This window comes from Pimephales promelas, chromosome 21, assembly GCF_988280905.1.
Source record: "Pimephales promelas chromosome 21, fPimPro1.hap1.1, whole genome shotgun sequence".
NCBI classification, from domain to species: Eukaryota; Metazoa; Chordata; class Actinopteri; order Cypriniformes; family Leuciscidae; genus Pimephales; species Pimephales promelas.
Window position 1 is genome coordinate 309,856 of NC_142789.1, and position 17,637 is coordinate 327,492.

The 17,637-nt window shown below is 39.2% G+C and overlaps 2 protein-coding genes across 4 annotated transcripts; both read right to left on the minus strand.

The window, feature by feature from the left end:
* Nucleotides 1-1,977: 1,977 nt before the first annotated feature.
* rpl29 (ribosomal protein L29) lies at nt 1,978-5,897 on the minus strand. Of its 2 annotated transcripts, none has more exons than XM_039656433.2 (4): nt 5,791-5,897; nt 5,446-5,495; nt 5,148-5,212; nt 1,978-2,135 (listed from the first exon to the last, which is right to left on the minus strand). In XM_039656433.2, exons 2-4 carry the CDS (start codon nt 5,480-5,482, stop codon nt 2,037-2,039), a joined length of 201 nt encoding a protein of 66 aa, XP_039512367.1. In that variant the 5' UTR covers nt 5,483-5,495; nt 5,791-5,897; the 3' UTR covers nt 1,978-2,036. The 2 variants fall into 2 exon arrangements, with proteins under 2 accessions (XP_039512367.1, XP_039512369.1); XM_039656435.2 differs by having other exon boundaries at nt 5,446-5,498; nt 5,791-5,882.
* Nucleotides 5,898-8,052: 2,155 nt separating this feature from the next.
* Nucleotides 8,053-17,331, minus strand: tmbim6 (transmembrane BAX inhibitor motif containing 6). 2 transcript variants are annotated; one of them, XM_039656313.2, is made up of 10 exons: nt 17,193-17,331; nt 14,078-14,164; nt 13,419-13,527; nt 12,453-12,570; nt 12,318-12,366; nt 9,385-9,482; nt 9,226-9,305; nt 9,048-9,148; nt 8,702-8,777; nt 8,053-8,626 (listed from the first exon to the last, which is right to left on the minus strand). In XM_039656313.2, exons 2-10 carry the CDS (start codon nt 14,131-14,133, stop codon nt 8,603-8,605), a joined length of 711 nt encoding a protein of 236 aa, XP_039512247.1. In that variant the 5' UTR covers nt 14,134-14,164; nt 17,193-17,331; the 3' UTR covers nt 8,053-8,602. The 2 variants fall into 2 exon arrangements, with proteins under 2 accessions (XP_039512247.1, XP_039512248.1); XM_039656314.2 differs by having other exon boundaries at nt 14,078-14,161; nt 17,193-17,290.
* Nucleotides 17,332-17,637: the final 306 nt, after the last annotated feature.

Below are 17,637 nucleotides of genomic sequence, written 5' to 3' on the forward strand. Positions count from 1 at the left end.
CAGTGAACTAAAGAAATAAATACAACATCAAGAATATAAATCATCCATACTTACAGTTGAGCATAAACTCAGGGTACAAAGGACTATAAACACAAGCCAGTTGGTCGCATGAGTTCAACCAAACATTGGATTTCCCTCTACCAAACGAACTCTCTTTCTCTATGGTAGGTGTGTTTATATACTAGGTTACCACCCGGCAATAGCACCCTCAAGTGGCTCTTGTTGTAACTACATGTGACCCAAAACATCACACTAGTGCCCCCGCAACAATAAAGTACAAGTAACAAGTTCTGTCTGTTACAATGTAAATGCAGTTGTAAAGAGTAGCTTTTTCCCCAACTCTGATCTACACCATGCACTGATTTCCTCTCGAGTGGACTACCTCAAACTACACTGTCTCGGTTACAGATGGTTCACAATTCAGGAATAACAGGAATTACGAAAAGGGATCATATCTCCCCTGTTCTTGCCTCAATGCATTGGCTACCAATAAAATTTAGAGTTGACTTTAAGACACTTCTTTTTGCTTACAAGGCTCTACATAGTTCGGCCCCAGATTATATGTGTGATCTTATTAGGCCATACACAGCATCTACTGTAGGTCACTAAGATCTTGTGGTCACTTTTATCTGTGACAAAAGGTGATCAAGCTTTCTCTGTAGTTGCCTGGCAGCATCATATGGGGCATTTGCGTGCCGACCTTCAGATCGCTGAGAGTGGCTGGGCAAACGGCCAACCCAAAGAAGTGTGCGATTGGGCACGTAGAGGTCCGTTATCTGGGCTCCCCCTTGGGTCACGGACAGGTGCCTCCCCTAATGGACAAGGCGGCAGTGGTTGTGACCTGACCGAAGCAATAAGGTGAGGCCGTTCCTGGGGCTGGATTACAGGGATATAATCTTGAAGGGGGTGGACTCGTTTAAAATAATGTAATCATCTGGTTTTAGGTTTCTGTCATCACAGCAAATCTAGGTTATAGTCTTGGTTAAAGTGCTTTTGAAGTAAGGGATCGAATATTCAGCAACAGCGATAAAGGTCTGGAAAGGTCTAAAATATTATAAACACTTATTGAGAACACTTACCATAGCGGATCAGCGCAAGACAAAAACACACTTTAGAAGGATTGTTGTATTATTTAGATTTAGTTTATTTAAAAAACAAAAAAGTGGCTTTATAGTGTTTTTCTGTTCATGCAAACACATGAGCCTGTTCCTGGACACCCAACTCGCAGAAGAGCTGACGGTCCAACCGGGCCAGATCTGGAGAACACTCCTTTCAGAGACCTTTATTAGTTTCCATTTACTATATATATATATATATGTAAAAATGTATTTTTAAAATTCATATAATAATAAAAATAATACATTATTTATAATGCACTTTTCTAAACCCCAGAGTGCTAGAATATATATATATATATATGACATTTTAAAAATCAATTTAAAATTCCATATACACCTATAAAATGTAACATTATTAAAGAACTGATTAAGAACTGAAGTGATGTTCTATTAATGTTCTCAGACTTAAACAAAAATATCTATTCCAACCTTTTTTCCTGATTTTTTTATATTGTTGCTACTGGTTTTAAAGAACATTGAAAAGTAACATTCCCTAAACTTTCACATAATAAAATGTGTATTTTTTTTAAATAAGCCGCAAATTTGACATCTTTCTTTTGACCAACGTAATCAGTCTCTCAACATGCTGTGAAAGAATATTGCAGTTTATTATAAATGATTTATCCATGTACATTTTTTATTCATTTGACTTCTCTTGAATCAAAAACGAAATCATACCAGAACAGCAGACTATCAACATGAGATCCAGATACAGGAAAGAGAGTGTGTTCACACACAGAGACGCTGCATTAAACGAGTGTGTGTTCAAACACAGAGACGCTGCATTAGAAGAGTGTGTGTTCATACAGAGACGCTGCATTAGAAGAGAGTGTGTTCATACAGAGACAGACACGCTGCGTTCTCAAAGCATGGCTTTATTGTGTGTGTGGTATAAAGTCTTCATGAGAACATCTGCAACTATTTCGCCGCTGCCGCCGCCTTCCTCGCGATAGTCTTCGCCCCCTTCTTGTTGTGTTTCTTGGCAAAGCGCATGTTCCTCAGGAACTTCTGATCCACCTGTGACAGAAAGCCTGCATTTAAGCCCATGAACACACAGACTAACGTCACACACGTACACTACAGCGCCGAGTGAAGAACCCACACAACTCCACAGTAGGGCTGCAACAAACGATTAATCTAACGAGTATTATAGCGATTAATCGTCGATTATTTCACCAACTAATCAGTAGGCTTGGAGCGATTATTCAGATTTTTCAATTAGTTAAAACATTGAGTTATAAATATTCTTACTATAATAAAAAAAGACAATCAGTTCAGCATTTGAAAGTTGTTTTAATAAACTTAGAGCCAACTAAACAGGTCATTCTCTTCAAGTGTTCAGATTTCACACACAAATGCTCTCTAAGTGTTTAACAGGACCTCTGCTTTTCTTAGAACCGAAACAGAAAAAGGGTAATTTACTTCAGGACACAAAGAACGGCCCGATCATTCCCTCGATCAAGATTATACTATGCAATATAAATCACATTCCTGTAATTACATTATTAGTTAGTTAGCTTCAGCTGGAGAACAGTCATTTCTTGTGTCAGGGTTGCCCTCTTTAAAGGAGTAGTTCACTTTTGAAAAAAACTTTTGCTGATAATTTACTCACCCCCATATCATCCAATATGTCCATGTCTTTCTTTCCTCAGTCGAAAAGAAATTAAGGTTTTTGATGAAAATATTCCAGGATTTTTCTCCTTATAATGGACTTCCATGGGAAGCAGGTCCAAACGACAGTTATAACAGTTTCAGATGCAGCTTCAAATGTCTTTAAACGACTCCAGACGATGAATAAGGGTCTTATCGTGCGAAACGATCGCTTATTTCAAAACTTATTCCAAAAATGTAACTTTTCTAAGGGCAAATGCTGGCCTTTCTCCATTCTGTGAGGCGCATTTGCGACGTCACGTAAAAACGTTCAAAAGGTCACGGGCGACGTAGCCTGAAGTACAGAGTCAGTGTTTACAAGTTGAACGTGCAAACTAACTCAAACGCCGTTTACAAAAAAAGGAATTAAAAAGTAAAACAACGATGTCGGACGATTTTGATTCTGTACTTCTGGCTACGTCGCCGTGACCTTTTGAACGTAATTACGTATTACGTGACGTTGCAAACGCACCTCACAATATATTACAAGGCTAGCATTTGCCCTTAGAAAAGTTACATTTTTGGAATAAGTTTTGAAATAAGCGATCGTTTCGCATGATAAGACCCTTATTCATCGTCTGGTGTCGTTAAAAGACATTTGAAGCTGCATCTGAAACTGTTATAACTGTCTTTTGGACCTTGAACCGTTTGGTTCCCATTGAAGTCCATTATATGGAGAAAAATCCTGGAATGTTTTCATCAAAAACCTTAATTTCTTTTCGACTGAGGAAAGAAAGACATGGACATCTTGGATGACACGGGGGCGAGTAAATTATCAGCAAAAGTTTTTTCAAAAGTGAACTACTCCTTTAAGGGCTCCGACGTGCATGTCGTTCTCCCGTGAAAAGCAAGCTCCGCCTCGCATGTATTGCACACGACAGCACTGTTGCTTTGAAGTTTTGCACTGTTTTTCTGTTACCGCAATAGCATTTTTTAAAGGGCTGCATTACACTATAGCGCCACAGCGGTCAAATCGCGATATTGCAGAGCCTTACATTAGGTCACGCGAGAACAAACGACTACTCAACAACAGAGATACTTGAGAGCCCTACTCCACATGTTGTACCACATCGATGATCGTTATTTGATTCAGTCGAGACTCACAAGCTTAAACTTTGCTTCTAGATTTGTATATATAGATATGCGTTCATATATAATACTTTTAAAACAAGGTGTATTCATTTGAGCTCTGTGAACATTATTGGGCACGTTTCTTTGATTCACTTGCATTGAGATAGTAAGATATTTAGTTTCAGCTGCCGTGTTTACTCCCGCCTTCTAAACGCTTTTAACATCACGATCGACGAGTCAATCTGATCTGAATCTGCAGAAGAGACGCGGGCGTGAGGAGACGTGCTGATCCACACTGGACGAGGTAGTGTTGCACGACACACCGATACTTCAAAAGTAGGGCTGCAACAAACGATTATTTTGATAATCAATTAATCTAACGATTAATCGACTGATCAGACTATTTTGCCAGCTAATCATTAAGATTGGAATGCTTATTCAGCTTTTTCAATTAGTTAAAACATTGAGTTAATAATATAATAGAGTAAATTGAGTTATAATATACAAAAAGAAAATCAGTTCAGCTTTTGAAATAACTGAACTTAGAGCAAACTAAACAGGTCATTCTCTTCAAGTTTAACTCAAATCACACACAAATTGCATTGTTTAATAAGGAATGCTTTTCAAAGAACTGAAACAGAAAAAAATGGTCATTACTTCAGGACACGAAAAGGGTCAAATATAAGGGGAACTTCTGTGCTATATAAATAAAAAAAACTTGTTTTTAAATGTAATTTACTACAATATAAAGAGCAACACTAACAGGTTTAGTGCCGCACTCGGGCATCAGTTCTCCAGACGGGTCGCTCTCGGTGTTTCGGTGTTGCACATCTGTGCTCTCGGGAGTCTCTACAGTCACTTTTACAGCTCAATTTCAACTAGTTTATAATAGTATTGACAGATTATGATCATATTTCTATTCTTTAATTTTCTTAATGATGTTTAACACAGCAATTATCAGTTCAACACCGAGGTGTAGAAACTCTACACTGATTAACAGAAATCTGTGCTGATATCTGATTGGCCGATTCGGACGGGTGAACTCTACGCGGCTAACTTCAACGATAACACCGATGATCTATTGCGTTTACTGCGGTGTAACTGATGCGAGTGTGTGTCACGCTCCTGCACCGCCTGGACTCGAACCCCTGACCGCGGTGTTGCAAGCCTTGAGCTACAGGAACTCCACATCTAAAACTGACATATGCGAATAACATTATAAATCTAAAGTGTAGCCGCTAAACATCAGGATCTGCAGATGAACAGCACTGAAGGCCAGACGTGCAGAGGACAGCTGGATCATCTTACCCCTTTCAGAGACTCGTAGCGCTGAGAGCGAGGCTTCTTGATGCCGTTCCTGTGCCACTTACGAGCTGCACACACACACAGAGAGAGATAGGGTCATTTAAACATCCACAGCATCTCACACACACAAATATCAACAACAGCATCTCACACTCACAGAGTCCTTAAAACATCCACAGCATCTCTAACACACTCACATATCCACACATTACACACAAACAGCAACATCCACAGCATCACACGGCGTCAATAACACATCCACAGCATCTCACTCACACACACACACCGAGCGAACACTTACACTGGTTGTGCGTGGTGTGATTCTTCGACTTGGCCATTTCTGATCAGTGTCTGCCAACAGAAAGACAGCAGTTAGAACCTCCTCACTCGAGCTAACACACAGAACCCTAACCCCTAACCCCGGCCTCAGCAGAACTTCAGTGAGAAACTACACTCGCTATCGAGCTAACATGCTAACGGATAACTAACTACAAACTCCACAATCCCGGCCCGCTCGCGCTCAATACTGCACTAGAGCTGCTTAATCAGTGTCACTGAACACGATACTGGACTGGTGTTACAATGAGGGTTTGCATTTCTAAGGATTCATTTGGATTTCATTTTGATATGGAGACAAACTCAATACCTGCTACACGAAGCGCACGACAACCGGAAAAGAGAGAGACAGCAAGGCATTGTGGGAGATAAGAGTCCCCATCACCGGATGTGAAGTTCCGAAAACACATGTAAACAAACACAAATTATTTTATTTCTCGTTTAATTCATAAAACTATGGAATCCCATTTCAAACACATAAGAAAACAATCATGCTTTGGTAAATGATAAGTATGACACAGAAGCACATAGACATATACACTAGACCTCACCTTGGATACGGCAGTTCATTGGAACGAATGCGTCAATAGAGCCGCCATCTTGAAACAGGGGAGCCCCTCCACTTTAATGCATCAGCGTCAATGTAGTAGACACAGGTCTAACGCAAATAAAATCATCACAAATCATCATGAATGCGATTTTTCTTGTTTTTTGGTTTGTTCCAACGGCCAGACATGTATTTATCATTGATTCCAGAAAGAATTTTTTTTTGAATTTTTTTGAATTTTTTGTAAAACATTCTTCCTAGTTCAGATTTCATCCGTGAACTTCATACGCTGCACAAAAGTCCGCCACCATCAATGAATTCGAAGTAAAGGCAGAGATAGCAGCGTTACCTAGCTACTTCCTATGACAAGACCCCTGTTCCAAGATGGCGGCGGTTTTGACGCATGCTTAGAACCCCCAGGTGAGGTCTAGTGTATATGTCTATGGCGTGGCAGCAGATAAGATGCCAGAGCATTGTGGAGTATTTTCCTGTTCTAATCGCCGGACCACCGGCTTTTCACAAGTAGACCTGAGTGCAAAAATGGAGGCTCTAGCCCCTTCCAGAGCTGAGATATCGAAACTCAAAAATTCGGCCCGAAAAAAAAAACGACAGTGGTACCCCTTACGTTTTTTTTTTTTGGGCGAAAAATTAAGTTTCTCCAATCTTCCCAAAACTCTGGATTCTGATAGAGGGCCATGAGACTTAGACCTGAGTACAAAAATGGAGGCTCTAACCCCTTCCAGAGCTGAGATATCGAAGCTCAAAAATTCGGCCCGAAAAAAAAAACGACAGTGGTACCCCTTACGTTTTTTTTTTTTTTTCGGGTGAAAAATTAAGGTTCTCCAATCTTCCCAAAACTCTGGATTCTGATAGAGGGCCATGAGACTTAGACCTGAGTGCAAAAATGGAGGCTCTAGACCAGTGTTTCCCAACCCTGTTCCTGGCGGCACACCAACACTGCGCGTATTCTTTGTCTCCCTTATCAAACACACCTGATTCAACTCATCAGCTTATAATCAGATGGGTTAATGAGCTGATGAGTTGAATCAGGTGTGTTTTAGATTAGGGAGACAAAGAATACACGCAGTGTTGGTGTGCCGCCAGAGCTGAGATATTGAGATATGTAAAATGGCATAAATGCTACATGGGATCTCAATATCTCCATTTTTGCACTCAGGTCTAAGTCTCTTGGCCCTCTATCAGAATGCAGAGTTTCAAGAAGATCAGAGGAACTAAAAATTTCGAAATTTTTTTTAGTTTTTTCGGGTCGAAATTTTGAGTTTCTCTGATCTTCTTGAAACTCTGCAATCTGTAAAACAAAAACCTCAAAATTATAGTTGAAATAGTATACTGCTGGAATTTTTTTGACCTTGAGAAAAAGCTTAAAGTATACACCAACAAATTTTATGTTTATTAATTTATTTCATGTTGGTACATTTTTGGAAAGTACACCTGTTTTGACCTGATGTCCATTGGAATGGGGAAAAAAAAAATCACAATGAAAGCATTTATATAATTTTTTTTTTTATTTGTTTTCATTTATAGAAACCTCATGAACTGGGAAAATGTACTTTTATATTTTTCAGAAACTTGAAACATAATTCAGGTTTGAGGGGGTTAAGATGCACTGGAAAAGGATGTATTTTTCTCTGTTTTAATTATGTTGTCATGATGATTAATAAATTAAAGTTGTATTTTTATGTAGATCATTCTCACAAATGCACTGATCACCATTATTTGCACAGAAAAAAAAAAAATCGAAGTTTCTCAACACTGTTATTGTGCTGTACATCCCACATGCAGCACAATAACCGCCAACCAACCTCCCTCCGCCTCGTTCGCTACATACCCAATGAAATACAGTATGTGTCTGGTTGCTACATGTAAAATTCAAACATCTGCTAATATACAAATATTAAATCTAATTTGCTTCATGAAATAAAAGATCTGAAACCAAGCAGAGTTGAACTCGGCCGACGTAAGCTCGGCAGCAGAAGGGTTAATACATCACATCACTCACGTGAACACATTTAATCAGTGGCATCCTTTATTGACTCAAGATGCACAATATCCATGAATAAAATAAAAAAAATCTCATCTGTGATCAATGATAAATGCATTAACAATGGTAGCCTTGAATCTAAATTAAATTGGCATTAACAGCAGCTACAAAACTCTAGTCTGACATTGGCAATTAAGAAAAATTATTAATGAAAAAGCAATAAGCACAGAAAGCAGTTCAGCGAACACAACCATGTTACGGTATTAATGATGTGACGTTAATATTAAACATGTTCAGAGCGTGGGTAAGAAAGGCCCTTCCTATTGTGTCGAATATTAAATCAGATCATCGTTTAGAATGAGATTCGTTTCCACAGAACTCGAAGAAATCAAGCTTTAAATAAGACTTCAAAATCTACAGTCAAACCACATCAGCTCACTTTCCTGACGACATATTCAAAGCCCAGAAACAATTCTCAAAAATAAAGTTAAGACACCATATCCAATCACATTAAATGTAATCAAACTAATCATATTCAGGATGAAGCCGCTGCCGTGTCCAGCTCTCCGGAGATCACTTCTTCTCCTTCTTCTTATCCTACAGAACCAACACAATAAAGTCAGGATGGAAATGAACAGACGAGGCGACGGAGCGTTATGATGATAGAAATACCTTCTCGTTCATAGAGAGGATGATGACCAGCTTTCTGAAGATGGTCACGAAGTCCAGGAAGAGGTCCACACAATGCCTTCGTTCACAGAACACAAACAGAGTCAAATTCATTCCCCTTCCTTCCTAACTTTATTGTGGTGGCTTCATTAAACTATGGATTTGATTTCTTTTAGTTACACTTTTACTCTTAACACTGATTTAAACTGGGGATGCGCTTCGCTTGTCCTTCATCCTTCAGTATCGGTGGACGTCAGCCCATGCTGGAGACCAGTTTAAACCTTGGCATCTATACTGGCACCGTGTGTGCATGAAGCGTGCAGTAAACATGAACATGAGGAAAGCTCACCAGATGTAGTCTTTGTCTCCCATCTCTGCCTTCTCGATGATGAGCTGAGTGTCGAACAGCACAAACCCACACATGACCACCAGACCCAGATACAGATGAGCCTGAAACACAGCACACCGTTACACACACACACACACACACACACACACACTGCTCCCTCACACGGTCACTCACGCACCTTAAAGACTAAAGCGGAGGCGAAGAACATGTTGAGGACGGAGACGAGCAGGAGAACGGTCAGGGCGGACATCAGAGAGCCTAGAAGAGCAGGAGAGCACAGGTCAGGTGTGTGTGTGTGTGTGTGTGTGAGTGAGATCAGCACAGGTGTGGTGTTCACCTCCCAGGAACAGGTAACTCCTGCGCTGGGCGTAGAGCGCGCTCAGTGTGAAGCAGCCGAAGATCATGGAGGTGCCCAGGAACGCCGTCACGATGATGCTGGAACACATCAACACACACCGGGTCACACGGATGCTCGTTTATTAGGGGTGTCACGTCACAATGCATCACAATACAAAAATGCAACAGTATGCATTGTGGATAGTCCACCTAAAATAAAAATTACTGTGTGAGGAAAAATTAAAAAGTTTTCAGAAATGTAGTGTCAGTTCTACATTAAAGTATTATCTATAATGTTGAATATAATGACTAATACTGCAGTCCTGATAATGGGTCTTGCTGCTGGTTTATAGACTTAAAATACTCCATCATTTATGGCCATACAGACTTAAGAAATATGAAGAAACTGTTAAATGTCCACTTTATTATGTGTCCACTTACAATCGAAACTAAATATTGTGTTTTTATAAAATGAAGAATCTAAACAGGATGTGCTTTCTGCCCGCTTTTCTGGAGCACGTCTCCAAACGTAATACTATACTCACCCAGGCAAGAGCAGTATAATCATTTAAAATGAATTATTCTCAAATATATGCATTTATAGTGTCTATATAAACAAACAAATATATATATATAATTTCACTTAAATGGCAATAAAGATTATGAATTGTCATTTAAGTGAAATTACTGAACTTGATAAAAATGATCATTCTAGAAGAAAATTTCAAATGGCACTTAGAGCCTTTAGCATCTGAACTCTTCATGTATATATATATATATATGAAGAGTTCAGATGCAAAAGCCTCTAAATGCCATTTGAAATTTTCTTCTTTAATGATGATTTTTATCAAACTTGTATATTTGAGTTCAGTAATTTCACTTAAATAACAATTAATAGGTAATTATCATTGCCATTTAAGTGAAATTACTGAACTTAAATATACAAGCTTGATAAAAATCATCATTAAAGAAGAAAATTTCAAATGGCATTTAGAGGCTTTTGCATCTGACATAATAACATGTACATTAATATGTATTAAATAGAATTGTGTGTATTTTATTAGACTAGAAAGCTGCAGTCCGCTGTCGCCATCTCTGTTCGAAATCTGCAATTGCACTTATTCGTGGAATTATCAACTTTGCGTGAGTTGTACTTCGGCAGCGTGTTTGAGGAGAGCATAGATATCCATATACATCTATATATTATATATAATAAAGGCTAGATGTGTTACGGCGGAGTCTCTATCGTCATCATTGTCACAGGCTCTGTGGTTCCTGATGTAAGATGAGGGATCAGCACGAACACAATCACTCTTGACGGATTTACAAACGGTTTGGTTTCTTACAAACGTTATTAATGTGGCTATAAATCTGGATGATTATTTACTTATACACGCATGATTCATTTGTGCAGTGTCATAATTACATCTCGGACGTTTATAACAAACCAACCCATTTGAAAATTAGTAGAAAATTGAGTAAGATATTGTTATTTAAAAAGTACACGCATCATTAAAACGCAATGTTACGAGTGAGCGAGCTGCCTGTGGCAAGATGGCCGCCAGTGCGGATGTCGACCTCCAATGGCCAGCAGCGGACGAGACATCTAGCCTTTATTATGGATATCTCTGGAGGAGTGTGTGTGTGTGTGTGTGTCAGTCGCCGCCGGTGTGGATACTGCCATTCAGAATCACAGATTATTATTTTTGGAAGCATGAGCAATATAAGAATTTTTACTGGAAAATGTAATCTGAACGAGAAACATCCACTTGTGTTCTGGTTCTGTATAGTATAGTCGGCTAACGTTACAGTGAATCCGCGGTAAATGATGGGCATTTGTAGAGGGAGAAGCCGTCTGACTGTCTCGTTGCTCACAGTGTTTCTCCTCGCCAGAGCAGACGCGATTGCTTTGATCGTCTTGCTCAAGACATCCAGCGAGAAGCGCTTGAGTTCAGCGAAGAACACAGATGTCAAGTTTAAACCAGTTTAGGGCAGATAAAACACTGCTGACAAAAAGGAGAAACACTGCGTGCAACGATCCAGTCGGAATCTGAATTGATACTGAATCCATTTAGCCTACCATGGATTTACTGTAAGGTTAGCCAAGTAATATTAACTGCACCATGAAATGTGGGATATACATATTTAATTGTATAATATTATTAATGTAGACAATTCATTAAATGTCTTATGGAATATAAGCACAGCATTTAATAATGTATTTAACTGTTAGGCCACTGTTTTCATACAAATACCACAGAAACCATAAAGTTACATTTCGCCATGATAGTCATGATAGGCTATGCCTTGTTTTATCTGTGGTTATCATCATCTAAATGCATGAGACTGGATGACCAATGGTTAATTTTAATACAACTCAGTCAAAATATTATATTTTACCAAATAAAAATGTGGTCGTTACATTAAAAAAACAAAAAAAAAACAGATGTTACTGTTTTTGTTAATGAACATAAATTTAACATTAGCTTAGTATTAGCTTGAGTTAGGATGCAGATTTACTGTATATTTTTCTATTGAGATATTTATTTTAAGAAAAAATGTTTGAATGTTCTACCTCATAAATGTTTGGCAAGTGTTTGTCATGATATGTTCTGACAAACAAGAGTAGTTTAAAACCACAATTTACACTCTGGTTAATACAACTTTCACTTAGGAGCAAAAATCTGCCTTTAAACTTGAAAGAAATAAAGATTTGACATATATTGTGATAATTATCAATATCGACTGATTATCGTGATAATTTTTTTTGGCCCTATCGCCCAGCCCTACTCACACGCAATGCAGCCAACTAGCCGAGAGACTCTTCTTTATGTGCAAATGCTACATCACAATCTCTAACAATAGACACTTGAAGAGTAATTGGGCGAATGCTAATATTGGTGAGAACAGTGACCCCGTGATCGGGAACATTACCTCGGGTCGATGCTGATGACGTAGTCCATGAGCGGCCCGAGTCCCAGACCTGTTGAACACACAGCGACGGGTTATGGTATTATATGACGTGTTGAACACATGATCAGGAAAGGAGCAGAGGTTTGATCAGCTGACCTGTGAAGAAAGCGAAAGCGGCCAGAATGGCGAGCCTCTTCTTCTCCGTTTGAGGACTGTGAGGAGTCATGGCCAGCCAACCCATCATGGCCAGCGACCCCAGCATAGTGATGCCACCCTGAAACACAACAGCAGGGGTGTGTGTGTGAGTGATCCCACTAGGGCTGGGCGATATGACGATATTATTGTATATTGACGATGTCTCACAAGTATCGCGATATCGATATCGAAGTCTGTTTCCAGACGATAATCGCAATTAAAAAAAAAAAGACAAACATATTTCACATAGCCCAATTTACATACACATATGATTTAAATATTTCGACCTAACCCAAAGCTCTAATGATTAATGCTCGTTCAAGCTCAAACTAACTGAATAAAACCTTTAATGTGCCAATCATTCAATTAAACTCGATGAATTCCTGGCTATCATTAGATAAAGTGCAGCCAAACTCAACGAGGCCGTTTACACCGGGCCACTTCATGCGTTTTCTCAGATCGGATTTATCAAACGATTGCATTTAGACCTGCTCACATAAATGTGTTTTTGCAAAACGGATATAATCTGATCTTCAATTCCCGCGCTATATGCAGATTTAATGAAGTGCACGTCAGCGAAAGCACATATGAGCTCAGCTGCTCATCTGAGGTGATTCGTGTCGCAGTAGCGCCGTCATATCGGACTAAAATAACATGACATGTGGCCTATAACACGCGGCGGGGCGTGTTGGGTAGACTTTATAATCGGATATCGCGATATTGTTTAAGGCGATTATCCATAAAATATTTTTGACATATCGCCCAGCCCTAGATCCCACCCCCTTAAACACAACATCAGATGTGTGTGTGTGTGTGTGTGTGTGTGATCCCACCCTGAAACATCCCTGATAAAAGTCCATCCATCCATCATATGCAGTTTTATGTTGGATGCGAGAGTGAGTGAGTGAAGATAAACCCCGGGTGTACCTGAAACATGTGTGTGATGACATAGATGTAGGAGCCGGCGGTGGCCACCAGCATACACACCGCCAGACTGGCATACACACTCTTCAGGTGTTGCTGAGTCGAGCGCGAGCTGCCAGAGAAACACACACACACTTCAGTCAACAGAACACCTTCAGAACACTCTATGGACTCTAATGGACTGTGTTTAGCATGCTTTTTTTGATAAAAAATTGCATACTTCACCTTCAAGTGTCATGGTAAGGACAACATTATTGTTTTCTAGTCTTGAAACCTACTTTATTGGACTCCTTGACCACAACAATGTACACGTTGATACCAAATTTGTCATTATAGCTATAACAGAAGCAAAGATATGGGCCTCTCAAGTATGATTGGCCATTTAAAAAAAATGTGCGTATATAAGAAACAAAATGTGATCTCACTTGTGTCTTAGGATAAATCTATTTCTATGGCCATAAGGTACTTCCATACCAAAGGGGACCTTTGCATCATGACTTGAAGTCAAAAATCGCTTAACCTACTAGTCACTTATCATAGGACTCTAGTTATTGTAGAGTAGATAGAATGTGTAATCAGAAAAGCACATAACATCATGAACATCACACACACACACACACACACACACACACACACACACGTACACGTTTAAAGACACTTACATTTGAGAGAACTTGAAGAGAGCATCAAAGTTGATGCTGCGATCGAACACGTTCATGTTTCCGTTGTTTCAGTCACAGGAGAACCTGCTGAAAGAGAACACACACACACAGGAGTGAGCAGGAGTGTGTGTGTGTGTGTGGAGTAGGGCTGCAACAACTAATCGATAAAATCGATTATAATCGATTATGAAAATCATTGTCAACGAATGTCCTTATCGATTAGTTGGTCTGATTATGTCACGGGGATTGTTTACTGGTGATTTTGTCTCGAGCATCAGGTCGCGCAATCAGTTCGCTTGCAACTTAAGCAATGGATATCTACAGCGGCTCTACTTTCAAACGCTTGTTTTCAGTCTTTCTATGTTTATTTGATCAATTTATCCTTATAATTCAATTAATTTTAATAATAATAATAATAACTTATACTTATATAGTGCCTTCCACGGGACCCAAGGACGCTTTAATCAAAATAAAAATTAAATGAATTATATATTTGAGATGTTTTTAGTTTATATTTTCAAATCAGTGTAAATTTGTTTTAACAAAAATCATTTTTTTTATACATTAATCATGGTTGTCAACTTGCCATCAGCAATTATCATTAAAAACAATGCGAATATTGAAATGAATAAAACTCAATGTGTGGCCTCTGCACTTTTACACACAAATACCCCTGAGGCGAGCAGGACGCGAGAGATAATGAACGACACCTGTGAGACGCACCTCGCATCTCTCACTCCTCGGCCTCGTCCTGCTCGCCACAACCCTGATTTAGGCTTTTATTCAGTTATAATTAACAAAAAAAAAAATTAATAGAATTTATCCGAGTAGGGATGTACATTTTCACAAATTCCCATGATTAATCGTCGTTTAAATTAATGATCAATTAATCGATTAATCGTTAGCATTAACGGAAAACAGCATTAAAGGGTCTGCAAATGCTGCTCAAAAAGCTATGGTCCTCACCAAATTAATAAGAATGGTTTTTAATCCAAATAAAGGGTTAGTAGGATTGTAAAATGTTTTGATGTGATTAACAAATTCAGTTATTTAATATATATATATATATATATATATAACGACAAATACAACGCGTCACCAACGCCGCCTCAGATGCGTGCTTGTCAGAACGTGTGCCTTTTGAGGACACGCTGGAGGGAACAACTAAACACAATCAATTCACAACCATTTAATTTATTTATTTATTTAGAAGGGACAAGTGGGAACAATCAACATGCACAACATCTATAGCCAAGGCTAATTTACAACTACTAAAATAGTGTTCTCATGTTATGGAATATGACAGTCCCAAATTAACCATCGTTATTATTAGTGGTGCATTCTGCTTGAGCGGCGCGCGCTGAATCAATAACTGTTGAGCACGTTTAGAGTTTTTTTTAACTCAAACAAACACATCCTAATTTTATGTTAATCCAATATATACAAAATAAACATAATATTACAAATTTATATCTGCACAAAATGACGTGAATGCACACGTAAATTCTCATGTTGTGGCTCTTCCTGGAACATCTAAACCAAACGACTCACAATGTTTTATTTCACTTTGTTCTCTGTATAATCCTGTGTAATATGACAGTCATTATTAGTGGTGCGTTGTCGTTTGAGCGGAGCGCGGCGCTGAAGATCGCGTTCTTAACCAAATGCACCCAACATGAGATAAATCAGATATAGATAGGCGTACACAAAATAAACTATTACAACTTACACAAAACAAAAGGCTGCGAATGCACACGCAAACTTTTAATCTAATGTAAAATAGTCCCAAACAACTCCGGTGTGTGTCGCTCCGGCGCGCTGTTGAGCAGCACACACACACACACGCATGATCCTGCTTAATCAATGATCGATAAGTTTTATCCATTAAATATGTTATCGACCAATTAATTGATCGTAAATTAATCGTTGTCATCCCTAGTGTGGAGTGAGCAGGAGTACAAGCGAGTGTGTGTGTGTGTGTACAAGCTAGTGTGTATGAGTGTGTGTGTGTAGAGGCAAGTGTGTGTGAGGATGTATACAAGCGAGCGTGCATATGTGTGATAGAGAGAGTGTACAAGCTAGTGTGTATGAGAGTGTGTAGAAGCGAGTGTGTGTATACAAGCGAGTGTGTGTGATTGTGTAGAAGCGAGTTTGTGTGTGAGAGTGTGTACACGCGAGTGTGTAGAAGCAAGTGTGTGAACAAGCGAGTGTGTGCGTGTGTACATGCAAGTGTGTGTAGAAGCAAGCGAGAGTTGGTGTGAGAGAAAGTGTGTACAAGCGAGTATTTGTGTGTGACAGTGTGTAGAAGCAAGTGAGTGTGTATGTCCACAAGTCAGAAAAGGATATTTAACATGAGATTAAAACTAAATAAAAACTAATAGATTAAAAATTAACAGAAACACTAAAATCAAAGGAGTGTTGAAGGTCAGAGGTCATGTGACGTCACAGCAGCCAGTAGAGCAGAAACACTAACGAACTACACTGATCATTCAAGGCTCGCAGGAAATTATGTAATTCTGAAAGCATCATGCACTTTTCTAGGAGGTATTTATACTCAAAATGTTAATCACATGATCACGGTGCGTTTTAAAAACCAAACTGGTTTTCTAAAAGACCTGCGTATACAGCCTGACCTTTGACCTCATCATCTGACAGCAGCGCACAATCCTCACATTAGACAGGCTTGAGGGAATAAACTGGAGATTACGTGTGTTAGCCTTTACAAACCCGTCTTTTCCCGTCCACACAGAGGAACAGCAGACAGATCGACACTGAACTCGCGGAGAGTGAAAGTAAAAGCTCAAACTCGCTTCGATGTAACGAGAGTAACGCCAGTGTTATACGGAACACACACTTCTGTTAACGTTACACACACTCCAAAACCTCACGAGCTTCCGTGTAATACACACACAGCTCGGGCTGCACGGATAATCGCGTTGATCGCAGAAGTTTGTCGAGTTTTGTTGTGTTTAATCGCGTTCAGTTCTCGGGCTCGATCGTGACGTGTTTCTTCTGGAGGTTTGTTTACGCGTCACGCGCTTCCCGCTCATCTGGTTATTATTCGTCGTAAATATGATTTATCGACATTATATAAAGGTAGAGTTGATATATTTACCATAAGCTGTGAAAGTGTGTGTGTCTCCGTCGGTTGTTCCTGAAGGCCTGTGGATTCGGATCAACGCCTCTCTGTCACGTACAGCGCTTGCAAAACAACGAGACGTCACCAGCGTGATGACGTCACGCGCACGCTGCTCCTCGCTAGGCTGGCCCCCTACTGGAGCAGAGTGCAATGACGCTGAGCTTCCACTTTGAACCAGTGCTAGATCTCAGACATGTATTCTTTTTTTATCCATGCTGTTTTCATACAGTTTTGAAAAATCTTTTAGCATTTTCAAAAAAAAAAACAAAACAAAAAAAAAACCCTACACAACAGTATCCGTCACACTTTTACACCTATTTCAGTTTTATTTAATATTTTTTTGTTTCTTTTGTAAACGTATCATTAATTCTTCATTTATTAAAATTAACTAACTTTATAAATTAGAGCTAATTTTAACACT